At 30.4% G+C, this 13,778-nt stretch overlaps 2 protein-coding genes and 1 non-coding gene across 5 annotated transcripts; 2 read left to right on the forward strand and 1 right to left on the reverse strand.

Annotated features, from left to right (window-relative positions):
- Positions 1-1,100: 1,100 nt before the first annotated feature.
- LOC124535692 lies at positions 1,101-5,887 on the reverse strand. 2 transcript variants are annotated; one of them, XM_047111999.1, is made up of 4 exons: positions 5,722-5,887; positions 5,473-5,534; positions 3,734-3,930; positions 1,101-3,337 (listed from the first exon to the last, which is right to left on the reverse strand). In XM_047111999.1, exons 3-4 carry the CDS (start codon positions 3,918-3,920, stop codon positions 2,466-2,468), a joined length of 1,059 nt encoding a protein of 352 aa, XP_046967955.1. In that variant the 5' UTR covers positions 3,921-3,930; positions 5,473-5,534; positions 5,722-5,887; the 3' UTR covers positions 1,101-2,465. The 2 variants fall into 2 exon arrangements, with proteins under 2 accessions (XP_046967955.1, XP_046967956.1); XM_047112000.1 differs by lacking the exon at positions 5,473-5,534.
- Positions 5,888-7,035: 1,148 nt separating this feature from the next.
- On the forward strand, positions 7,036-12,112 carry LOC124535610. 2 transcript variants are annotated; one of them, XM_047111878.1, is made up of 5 exons: positions 7,036-7,619; positions 8,290-8,591; positions 9,820-9,902; positions 10,012-11,364; positions 11,452-12,112. In XM_047111878.1, exons 1-5 carry the CDS (start codon positions 7,508-7,510, stop codon positions 11,702-11,704), a joined length of 2,103 nt encoding a protein of 700 aa, XP_046967834.1. In that variant the 5' UTR covers positions 7,036-7,507; the 3' UTR covers positions 11,705-12,112. The 2 variants fall into 2 exon arrangements, with proteins under 2 accessions (XP_046967834.1, XP_046967835.1); XM_047111879.1 differs by having other exon boundaries at positions 7,036-7,602.
- Trnal-caa lies at positions 9,494-9,609 on the forward strand. Its single transcript has 2 exons — positions 9,494-9,531; positions 9,565-9,609. It is a non-coding gene; the product is annotated as a tRNA-Leu (tRNA).
- Positions 12,113-13,778: the final 1,666 nt, after the last annotated feature.

Raw genomic sequence — 13,778 nt, forward strand, 5'->3', positions numbered from 1 at the left:
CTCAAAACTTTACATTTAATTGTTGACTTTGGTGTTGATGCGAATATTTGCACATCTGAGACAAAAGATAACATTTACTTTTTTATTTTAACATATTATTTTAATAGGCACATGTAATTAATTATAGGTACTATACGGTTATATTCGTTGTGTTATTTTTAAAATTGTAAATAAAATATTACTTACCGTCAGCCTTAAAATTTTTCGGAGATTGTACTGTGGACAACTTCGGCTTTTTGTTTTTTTGTAATTTGATTTCTAAAATAATATAAATAAAAAAAGATTAAATAATAATATAGTAAAAGAAATTACAATTACAAAATAATAATAATAATGTGAAAACACTGGATAACAAAGGATTTAATTCGACCCACACCGTGCTTAAGTAGCATGGTGTAACATTATAGTTTATTTTTGATATTTTTTTTCATAATAGTTAGGCGAATTGGCAAAAAGATCACATGATTAATACAGATATCCACAAATAACAGAATTCCCTCTGACATTTATACCAAATAGTGTTCGAAATATTATTTAAAGATATTCTAAACAGCTAATATGAAACACCAACACTTTCGAACATAGATAACTATATTCTTAACATTATTTTAAAAACTTTAAAACAGTTTCAAGAAAACTACTTGAAAAAAAAAATTAATACAATATTAAATCGAATTTAAATAAGTATGTACCTCTTTGCATTCTGCGTTTCTTAGCGACAATTTTATAGTCTTCAATTCTTTCGGCTAATAAATTGCAAATTTCCGATAAATTGAAATCCATTTTCAATATTTTTTTGGATTCACTATATGATAATACTCGTTGTAGGACAGAGATGAAGTGATGAATCTATTACAAGTCCACGTTATTTATATATAAAATTATTGCTGTCTAAATTACTCATTAGTAAATGACTTGTAAATAAAACGAAGCTTACATAATTTATTAATTTATTTCCTTGCAAATTTAATTGCTTAATTACCTTAGTGATCATTATTTAATTAACAATAAAACTATAATTAGTAATTAACCAATAAATATAAAAAAATACTTCTTTATTAATATTGAAAAACAACACGTGGTAAAATAATAAACAAAAATATTATTAAACACGATTTATTGGAAAATAATGTTTACCTTACATTCTATACATAATTAAAACTGGTATCGAAAAATATCGTTGGATATTTTGTTTATAAAACAAATTACGATCGATTTAACAAATGGGTACATTTTAAGGCACACTGTGAAATACATAGTTTTAACATTAAAAACATTTTTTGTCGAATATCATTTTTAAGAAGAACCGATCCCAGGCTCGTTTGTTTTTGATGTGTCAAGCTGAAAAAGGGCGCCAAATTTCCCGCCTTTGTCAAAGTAACAGATATATTAATTGTTTTTTTTTTTTAATTTTGAAAAAAGTGCATAACAAGGTATATATTATTTCATGATTTAGTTTAATATTCAGCATTAGAAGTATTGCTCATTTTTTTTAAAATAACATTGTTAATAGTAAACTTTTGAAAATCAAAGTGATCGAACCTTTTTCATCTGTTTTGAGGAAAAAAAAGGTTACGACTATTAAAGGGAAGTTAATATACACAAACCAGATATGAATTATCAAACTTATTTCAAGCTTCTTCATAAAGAGCTAAGACCGGAACTATAAGACTTCACATACAAATTTTACAGACATTACAATTTATTAAAATAAACCTAAACAAGTAACCAATTATTAATATCAAATTATTAATGACACATTACATTTATCAAGGATAAATCACTTTTATCGAAGGCCTCCTTTTTCATACAAAATAAAAGACAAAATTATCATTAAAAACATTTCTAAATCAATATTGTGTTTTACTACAGATAATATTTGCTAAAAATATTTAATTTACATCAAGCTAAAAAGAGTTTATAAGGGATTTTCAGATTTATTTTAAATTTAAAATGAAATTGAAACCATGTGACACCTTTGTGATACTTGTATTATTTATTAATGTATATTAATCTTTGTTAAACAGAATTTAATTAAAAATCCCTCATTGACAAGTGTATTTGGCATTTCATATCATAATACTACTAACAAGTTAATGAAAATATTAAAGATAATATTACAAAAGTGAATTATTCCAAATAGAAGAAATTCAAATTTGCTTACATAGAACAAGTTTTCAAAGATTTTAAAACTATGTGCTCATAATAATTACATTGCTCTTAAATCTAACATGTAAAAAAAATTAGAATTAGAAAATCGCACATATTTTACATTAAATTATTTACAATGAATCATTGTTAAGCACAATAAAAAAGAAAATAATTTGATTGTCCTAAATTTAAAGTATTGGAAGTTCAAAAAAGAGTTGAATAACCTCTCATAAACATTATCCTGAGGCTACAATATTTATGGTATGCAAACATTACCACTTCATCAAAAAATCTGCCTCATTACATTAATTTAACTAATGATCGCGCAAATGCCCTTGAACATATTTAAGGCAAGATTGGACCTCTTCACTATCAGCTTCCATACCTTGCAGCTTATCTTGAACATCTGCCATGAAACAACTATCAAAATCACCCTTCTTGAGTGCTGTCATACAGAAATTTGTTAGCGCTTTAAAGCACTGCTTCCTCTGGGCATTATGAGGCTGATTATCCCAGACCGGTGTAGCCCTCACATAGCTCCAAGCGAGAAATACATATTTCATAACAGTTTCCCAGTGTTGAGAATCAACCAGAACCTTTCCTTGCTCGATGAGGCACTTCTTAAAAGCAGCAAGGTGGGTTGCGACCCGCGAATAAGCGGGGGAGTCAGTCTTAGATGTCAAACGTGATGTTGGAAGGCTTTTGAATATGTTCGATTTAAGATAAGATAGCTTTTCCTCCAAAGGAGTCAAATCAGGTGTCGGCATTTCTTTTCTTATATCCTGTTCAATGTCTGGATGCTTATGGGTTATTCTCTTTATCATGTGTATGAGCTGTGTTGGACTCAGCCCTTTCAGTGCCGTGTCTAACGGCCCCTTAAATTCTCCATCGAAGGTATGTTCTAGGCGTGACCGCTTTATAGGCGGAGTAAATTTGAGCGGGCTTGTGATTTTAAATTTTTGCGGCGTACTAATTTCGCTAAAGTCAATCTTTTCTGGGGTGAGTGGTACTCGTTCTACGTCGCCTAATAGAAGACGCTTTCTTGGTGTAGAACGTAATGTTACACCGAGCCTAGGCGGTGAGTTTCGTCCTGGTGTATTTTTAGGCGGTGTACGGACCGTAGACTGAAAAGCTGATCGCTTTAAATCGATGTCGGGCGACCATGTCACTGGCAGACGTTTACGACCTAGAAGGAATGATGATATGATGATTTTAACTTTCAGAATTTACCTCATAATAAAAAATCTTTTCTGGTATGCTATTACAAAAAAGTTAGTTCTGCAAAAATCCAAAGTGGCTAAATTAAGTATTTACAAATTGCTTTATCATTTAAGGAAAGATTTATCAAATTCATAAAAAAGGTAAAGATTTTTATTTAAATCCCCATATTAGATAGCTATGATATAAAAAAATACTGACAGGATTTTTTAAGCTTTTAAATGCAGAAGTCTCATTTACATATTATTTATATATTATAAAAATATTCTCAAATAAAAATTTCAACAAAGAAAGATTTATTTATTTCTAATACAAGTAAAAGTTATTATCATATATGTAGATTAATATTGTAACTATAACAAACCTCTTTGCTGGATAAGAAACTCATCAGGTGAAGGCGCAGGGCTGAGGTACCCCGGCGGGAGGGATGGCGATACCTCCCTCGTATTGGTAAGGGGACGCAAGGGAGTGACCCGCAAACGGTCTAATCGTGCCGGAATCTCTGCCAGCGCAGCGCGGGTGCGTCTTGGAGCGTCTGGTGACGCCTCCATCACCCTAATTCTGAAATTATTGTGGAATATACCAGTATATTACAAAATTAAATGTTGTAAAGCAAAAAAGCAAATGATTCTGTTAGAATGCTTTATTAGATGAAGAACACAAATGAGTATGACATCATATTTGCAAGCAAATAGGCCTTTAAATTTTAGAATAATATATTTTTTATTTAAGTAGCATAATAAAAGCACTTTTGTAGCGTCATGTTACAGTGTTGAATTAAATGAACGGATACCATAGAACATAGAAGCAGATGTTTGATTGCCTTCTAATTTTGGTGGTGAATGATGAAAGGTATAAAGTGTATATAGAAAGATGGAAATTATTATGATTTACATCAGGTAATAAAAGCCAATAAATAAATTATATAGTAATAAAAAAGAAGCTTTATTTTATTCCCAAATACTACCTAATACTAACTAATAATGTAAATTTAAATTACATTTATAATGCTGTGTTGTAAACACCATCTATATAGAGCTGAGTCGAAATACAGCACTAGTTGCTTGACCCTCTTACCTTTAATTGAGTAATATAATAACATTTGATTATAGAAAACATTATTGGTGAAAATTTAAGAGATAATTCAACTCTAGGTGACAATCAATTTACCACTCAGATACAAAGGATTGTTTTATATACTGCCAAATACCGGTAATCAAGAAAATTAAATGAATTTATGTCATTGACTTAAATTTATACATGGCGTTGATGAAATAAGAATTAAGTTTAGTATTTATAACCATTTTATAACAACAATTTTAAAGGACTTTTACTTTATATAATAATTGAAAAATTCATCAATAAATGTTTCTACAAGTTAACACATAACATTTATTATGGTATTATCAATACTAATTTTAACACAATTAGATACTGCTTTCCAAATTAGATCTTAAATTCAACCCAAAGATATATGTTTGCCATTCCCAAAGTGTAATCTTTAGCATTAATACATAAATTGTGACATTATTTTGTGAAGTTTAAAATATTATTTTGTTATCAAAGTTGAGAACAACCAATGTTGATAACGAATAATATGGGTAGATTATAATATGTAGGTCATATTAATAATTATTCTAAGTAATTAAAATAGTAAGGGAATGAATGATATTAAAAATATGAACATAAGAAACAACATAAGTGTTTTTCTCACTTATAATATAAATGTCATATAATATTACAAACATAATTTGTTTAAATAAAGTCATAAATATATATTTTTTATTTAATGTTTGTTCATATTTTGTATTATATACATGATATGTTTGTTTATTTAGATTAGTCACAAAATTTAGCTAATTATATTTAAAAAATAAAAGGTTTACTATTGTTTTAATGCAAAAGTTATTAAAACAAATAAACAAGTAAAATAAAAGAAGCATTGAAAGATTAGGAATGCGTTATGTTATTTTTTAGAGATGTAGGTACATGACCCTTAAGTTAATGGATGAAATGAATAAACCGCAACATTTTTTAGTCCTGTTAGGGTAGATTTATCGTTATTAAGAACTGGAAAATACATCAGTACCAATTGAAACTGACCTGAACGGTGGTAAGTGGTAACAAATGGCATCTATGCTGGTAAGATGAACTCGACGTCTAGACTTAAATTTACAAAAATAATTATAATGAAATACTTATATATCATTAAGAAACATTCTTTACTTTCATTTAATATATCTGAATAATGAAAAACTCAGATAACTTGTTGCGACTAGTACAATCAGCATAAGACAAGTTGCTATATTTTGTCGTACACTAATATTTTAACAGGTAAATTAAAGTACCTACCTTAATATTTAATATTCTCGAATAAACACTTTAAGATGAGTTTGAATCACGCACACAATTAATAAAAAATATCGTTCTGCTGTTAAACAACAAACTTTATTATCTCATCAATTTAGTTTAGAAGAAAAATTGGCGCACAAATTGACATATGTTTATCAACGGTCACTACGAAGACGGCCAAAAATCGCATTGGTTGCGTTCGTTATTAATAATTTAAAATATTACAATACTGTTCAATTTTGTTTATTTATTTAAAAATAAGAGATTATAATCGCTGAGATATCGTATAAAGCTAATATTACATTTTTAAAGATAAAAAGAATATATTTTTTATTAAAATTATCATTTTCATGTACATATGTAATACATACATAAGTGAATGGTATAGTAGGCGAGTAGAAAGGTAAGTATATAAATACTGTGTAAATATAAAAAAAAATATTTACATTACTTACATTACTCTCTTACATTAAACAATAACTATATGGAATAAAAAAAAACGATTACTGCACGTTCCAAACTTTTGGAATGATGTATCGCAATTCGCAGATGAGGTCACCAGCTCAACTTTATTACTTTTATTAAGACGGATGTTACTATTACTACACTATCTACAGCTATATGTATATAGTTCTCAAATTAGCTCGCCGTCGAAAGAAAATTAAAATGTAAAATAAGATTGATATGCATATTGTGCTATCTATTGGAGCTACCTAACACTATCATATTGAATAAAAATATTTTTCTACCATTTTATACCTTGTACTAATACTCTATGCGTTTGCAGAAACTTTAATAGTTTGATCAAGGAATTTGAATGCAAGACATCAAGATTTGCAAGCAAATAAGCTAAGAAAACGTTAACGTATAAAATATGATATGATATGATGTTTATTAATTAAAATGTCATCAACCTATACTTAGTCTATCATATTTGTTTACAGTTATTTTTTGTTAAAACATTGTATTTATGTGCATTCAAAACTTTACAGTGTATTCTATTTAATATTTCATTAATGGATTCATTAATGAATATCGTTATGACTGTGAAGTTTGAGTTGAGAGTGTCAAATCAAATAAGTCTCAGTGTTGCCTACCAATAGCAGTTCGCACCTAAAGAGTCGCTTCTTAAAACACATGCTATGACGTTGGATTCTGCATTTATATTATGGAAACTTATTGATAAAGTTGCCTTTAATTCTATGAATAGAAAATATTGATTCGTTACATCATTATGATATAACTAGTTTTACAACAATATTATTTATGAATAACACATATGCTACTTTCACTATTGGCTTGCAACACTATCGACATTCTACTTTTTCATTCATCGAGTTCGAGTTTACAATTTCATAGTGTTCTTGCTCAAAGTTAATCTTTGATGTGTACCTATTATATTTTTCGTAATATGTTCTTAATTTTTTTTTTCTGCAATACTTCCTTAAACTTCATTTCTTTCGACGATTTAGAATATGAAGCTTGCAAAATAAATAAAATATCTTCCGGATTCGCATAATACGTTGTAATTAATAGCTTGAAATACTATAACTTGTTGAATATAACATTGACTTTTCACTTTTTTATTGTAATAAGATTGAAGAAGCAATATTAAAACTGTGCTTCAAATTAAATTTTAAAATTAATTTAGTGAAAGGACGCAATAGAAGTAGGGCATATAAAGGTGTAAATAAAATAGTGCCGGTCGTATAGTACGTTCTAGATGTCAACGCATATGTAAAATATTGTTGATAATGAGTGTTTGTGTGTAAACTGCTTAGAGACGATGGAAAGGTTGTCTCATGATTTAAATCTGGCTTTAGAAGAGAGTAATTGCGGAAGGCAAGAACGTCGGAAGATCGGACTCCGTCGACGTACCAGGTCCGCGGGGAATTTGCGTTAGTTTTTTTTTAATATTTCTATATCCTCTTGTTAAAGGTTTGGGTAATTTTTATATTTAACTATAACCCGTTCTATTGTTCATAAAAAATAATCTGTTCACCTCAAAGCTATTAAAAATCATCAGTACTTGTAGAATACTAAAAGTTTAAACAAAAAGTTTCATTTTTCTAAACTTTATTATTTATATCTAGAAAATATTGAAACATATTGTGATAAGTGATAGTCTACAATTTTACCAAAAATTATTTTACAAAATGTATGACTTGAGTTAAAATAATTTTCTCATAATTCTCCTCAGCTCTATCTTAATATCTTTATTTTGAGTAACTCAAAAAGACACAATAATAAATAGAATAAAGTAAATAGTGGAATAAATTCTATAAGTTTGAGTTGGTTGTCGCAAAGATTATCCTGATATATTGAATATGTATGAAATGCTAAGAAAACCATCAAACAGTTTTTCCTACTATACGGCTCTTTAGTGACAGTTTATTTGGATGAGACAAAAATGAAAAAGTTATTTAAATAACTAACATAATATACTATATGCAAATAAAAATGTATTAATCATAATAACTATTATTTTTTAAAACCTCTATTGTACTTACCAACTTGATGAAATTCATAGTATTCACATAAATTATTGTATATGGAAATATTTTGCAGCTGCTGCAATAGCAGTAAGCCTAGTTGAAGATGGAAGCTCAAGTAGCCCGCCTCAGGCACCGCTCATCACACAACCACTATCGGACTCCGACGACCCTCATCTCAACATACACAAATCAACAAACCTCAAGTCTCGACACTATTGCCAGATTGGTAACTTTGAATCCGACTCATTTAATGAAAATTTCTCACCAACTCGGCCAGCTAATGCTAGGAGGAAACGAAAGTATAAAAAGATGCCAGTGGAGTATACTGATGGTAAACACACACCACCATTAGAGATATTATGTATTACAACAGAGGTAAGGTTTTACTTATTTTATGAAAAATTTTACCAATAACTTACTAATGTTTATAATACATATCATAAAAGTTAGGTACAGAAAGGACTTCTAGCGCACAGTAATTCTAATATATTATATAAAGTATTATGTGATTAGATCTGTAATCTTTATTTATATTTAATAATTACAGAAGAAGGATTAATGCTTATTTATTTGAATGTATAAAATTATTTATTATTAAAAGTAAAGCTTTTGATTAATATTTCATGACAATAATAAAAAAGTTTTTGTTTTTTTAATAAGTAAAATGATATATATTTATCTCCTGGAATAATATTTTAATATAGGCAATACTTAGGTGTCTATTTTATTATTGAATTTTTTTTTCAATAATAATAATAATAATAAATATTATTATATTATTAACCCTTGAACCTTGGAGAAACAGTGCAAAAACTAATTTTAAATGAGAGTTTGTTCATCTTTGTTCTCGGAATAGGAATTGTGATTCACCGGGGAAATGCTGCCAGTAGTTTTGTTACCAATTCATGTGGTAATCATTTCTACGGTAGCTATTTTTAAATTTGTAATGTACATTCTTGATTCCCCTCACTGTAATTGAATCTGATGTAATATTGAAATAAATAATAAAATCAATCAATTTAATTACAAATTTGGTTATATTAAATTAGCTTTAAAAATTGTTTTAATGTTGTAATCCTCTAGTTTTGATATTGTTTTTTTTTTTCGAGTAATATTATTATGAAACATTTTCGAATAATAAAGTTATAAAGTCGCTAATGAAAGTAATATAAACACGTACTCTAAAGCAATAATAAAAAAAATTGTTACTATGCACAAAAAAAATTGATGGTATAGTGACTAATATACGAACGGTTATTTCGTCGTTGTAGCCATCAGTCAGGATGGCCGAGCGGTCTAAGGCGCCAGACTCAAGGTTCCCTTGCCCGTACAGAACGGGTGTGAGTTGTTCTGGTCCTCTCTGAGGGCGTGGGTTCGAATCCCACTTCTGACAAATATTTTTGTTTATTATTTTTTTTTACATATTTTTTTCATTCAAATTATATTATTTTATTTTAATTTTACATTATAAAAAATGTTAAATAAAAAAAAAAATTAAAACGGGTTGGTTGATTTAGTTTGTTTATGTCAAATATTTTTGTACGTTCATATATTAATACAAAGAGTAACGGTTCACTTTAAATTTGTAATTATTTTTTTATAGCCGAATGCCTTGCCAGTGACGATCACGAATCCGACTCACAGTGTCTCGCCACTTCTACACGGCGGTAAACAAAAACAGGAGAGGTCAGTTCACCTGGCAGGGAGAATCTATGAATACGTCCAATGAACTTTAGTTTTATTATATATTAAAGTTAATGCCACCATTGTTTATTTAGTCTTTTTCTCTTTACAGAAACGCATTTTGTGGAAAACGCAAGTGGTCCCATAGAGACAAAGGCGATGGATGCGAGATGAGAGAGAGATCGTTCAGTGGAGGCTGCTCGTCCAAATCAGCTTTCTTTAAAAACGATATTAAGTCTAGAAAATACGACACGGATAAAAAGAGAAAAGATACAGTGCTACAGCCGGGGAAAATCGTCCTCAAATCTCATAATACGGAAGAAGCTAAATTTTCATCGTTTACAAATACTCCATCCTTGCCCGGAAGCTCTAGCTTTAATTTCGTCTATAAGAATTTGTCCAAAAACGGCACACCGACGCTCTCGAAACTCACGGGTTATAGAATAGCGACAGATTTGCCGCCGTTTTTCTGCGCCACGACGAGTACAGGCAAAATAGATGGAAAGTACCATCGGAAGTATAAGATGCTTAATAAATCTCACCCGCCTAATGTTTTGAGGAATCCGTTGCATTTCGACGATTCAAACAGTGGTATGGACTGCACGGGCAACGAGAGTAGCTCTCTGAGTAGCAGTGACTCTGACGGCGTTATAACCAACGACAGTGATCGAGAAGGCGACGATGAACTCACAGACTGGCCGGGCATCGAGGAGCTCAAAGTCTTCAACAAAAGCCTCACCTTCAAATCATCGAAATCTGTGAACAACAATTGTACGAAATCCGTAAGCAATATGCCACCACCGAAAAGGTTGAAGAAAGAAAAGTTTCTAGTTAAAGGCGGATGGGCTAGCTGTAAGAATAGATACAAGAAGAAAAGAGCCAAAGTCGATTCGGGAAACGACGATGACGCCATGATGTCGGACTCGAAAACAGTCGTCGATGTCGAAGACGAGGCTTTGAAAGAGAAGGAGATACTGCCGCATTCGTCGTACTCGACGTTCAGTGACGTCATGAACGCGGGGGTCTCCGGGCAGAACGCCGATGAGACGTTTTTTCATTCCTTTCAGGAATTTCAAGAGAAGTCTGAAAAAAAGGAAGAATTTAATCAGACGCCGCGCACAAATTTCACTTTACAGAAGACATCGTCGAGCGATTTGAACATAAGCGAGAAATCTCCCCAGAGCGATCACTATTGCAGTGAAAATTCAATGGGAAACGCAGGGGTGTCTGAGGTACGCGAAATAAGAGCAGGATGTCGACGGATACGCGACGAAAGGCCCGGTTTCCTCATATTAAGCGCAGCGAATGAGCAACTGTCGAAATTTTTACAAGATTCGTGCCAAACCGAACTAAAATTACCGAGTTTTCAAGATCCCGTGGAGAAAGAAAAGTTAGAGTCATTGGCTAAGTTATACTCTTTAGAGCTACAAGTCGAAATGGGACGCCCCGTTTTGAGGAAAACTAGGTAAAATATATTATTATGTTTTCTATAAAGGAATATAAAAACTATTTGTTTGACAAGTATTTCAAATTGTACGCTAATCTCTTTCAGCAATACGACTCAAGCAATCAGGGTAGAGAATTCCTCCTACCGCAATCTACCTTCAGACCACAAGCGTAGATGCTATGGAGATGAGGCGGACACCAGTCTAAGCCTCAGTGACCCAAACTCGGTTAACTCAACAAATGATCTAGACGATTCCATCCCAGATGCCAAATTATCAGACATTCCTCAAGAAATAGCAGATTCGTTTAAATACGCCCAAATTGATAAATCGCTGCTACATCCCGGGGAATTAGATTGAATATTGTATATTAAAAATGTTTATTATTTAGTGTTTAAACTACATTTAGAGGTCTAGCCTTCATCTCGGGGTAGGTCACCTAGTAGATGAGCTCTAGGGGGTCTCGACACAGCCCCAGAAATAAAAATAAATGTCAAAGACATAATATACAACAATCGTCTATTAATGATAAAAGTAAATTTTGATTAGCTGATGTTAGCCTTGCACTTCATATAATTGTAAATTTATTAAATATTAATAATAAATTTGACTGTCACGGTTGCCCGGTAGATGTGAAACATCGAAGTTGATGGCCATTGAAAGAATTTTGTTAAGAATTCAATTAATTATGTCTTAAAGAAAAGTAATAATCAACTATGTAGTAAAACAAATAAAAAGCAATTCAAAATGAGTCATACTTTCGTTAATAAAATAAATACCTTATTAGTGTTATATGAAGTATATTGTATACACGCCACGAACATAGAAAAAGTAGGTGCATGGTCAGGCATAAGGACCCATAATTGTTATACAAAAAATATTTGTATATTCATATAACGACGAAGATTGGTTGTAGGAAATTTTGTAATATTTTATATTACTATAGAATATTATGTATCATCAGTCGGTTGTTTAATTTGTGATTGATTTACAATTTTGTAAAGTCGAAAAAATATTAAGATTATTATTAATAATGGCAATACTCTTCAGCCATTTGGTAAGTACGGGTTACGACCCAGCTGTCGCTAATTTTGTACGGTTTTGTATTAAGGAATGCCTTAGATGTGATGTTATATAATTAGATTCCATCATACTTGACCTATTTACGTAATTTTAGCTAAAATTTGGAAGATTATACTTTGAGTCTGATATATATGTAGTTAAGAATACATAATGAATATCATAGATTATTCAAGATCTCAAACAATGATATTGCGTCAATTCAATGTAAAAGTTGTTTATGCGTCTGGAATAGACAATAGAGCCTGGGATCATAGACTATTATATTATGTTGTGATTAAATAATGCTATATTGTTTTTGAATATAATAAAAATAAATTAATCATAGTTTTCTATAAATATTCAAAACTCTTTAAACGAATTTGTTTTATTAGTCATCATACCTTTTTCCTTCCTTATTTGTTTTACATTCATTTTTCTGTAATTTTATAGAATGTATGCTTACAACTATCATTTCGAAGTTTATTTAATTTATATTGAAATAATTTATTGACCATAAGTAAAATTAAGTCAAAATTAATGGTCTGAATGTTTCTCCGAAGTTCACAGTATTCTCCATTAATAAATGAATATTCTTTGAATACAATAGATAGGATAGGTGTAAAGTCACGTATGTATATGTCACCATAAGATTACAAAGTTCGTCACATAACAATCTGACGAGTCAGATTGTTATCTGCCAAATATTGTTGAATATGTTCCAAACCTTCTCCTCAAAGGGAGGGGAGGCCTTTATCCCAGCAGTGGGAATTTACAGGCTGTTGTTGTTGTTGTAAATATTGTGAAATATGATTGCAATTTAACGTATTATTTTTCGCTATATTGTAATCTGAATATATATCAACTCATAAATATTTAAATAAAGGTGTATCGTTGTAGGTTGCATCGTTTATGTCCAGTTTTAATAAGAAAGATCAACCAATAGGTCACTTAACGTAATCGGAGCATACACGCCGATTTGTTTGAGACTTCTTATCCTTCCAACAGAAACATTTAAGGCCCAATGCATAGTTTTCAATTCTAGATAAATTTTATAATAAATAAAACGCTTTAAACCTTTTTATGTGGAAATATCCTTTATCTGTATGAAGAAATAATTTCTTTGTGGTGTGGTAAACTGACGAATTGGTGGAACTTAAATTGACGGACTTTAAGGCTTCTTACTTAAGTATTTGTATGGTTTATTAGGAGTTATAAAAACCTTACAATTAGGACCATTCGATTTGTATTTTGCAATACAATCGTTTTGAACTAATTTATCAAATCGCCATTTCGCGCCTTTTATAAATGCCATAGAGTAGATATATATCTTGACCAATATGTCGGTCGCCCTCAAAGTAACTAAAACACAATA

Source organism: Vanessa cardui, chromosome 15 (assembly GCF_905220365.1).
Source record: "Vanessa cardui chromosome 15, ilVanCard2.1, whole genome shotgun sequence".
Lineage (NCBI taxonomy): Eukaryota > Metazoa > Arthropoda > Insecta > Lepidoptera > Nymphalidae > Vanessa > Vanessa cardui.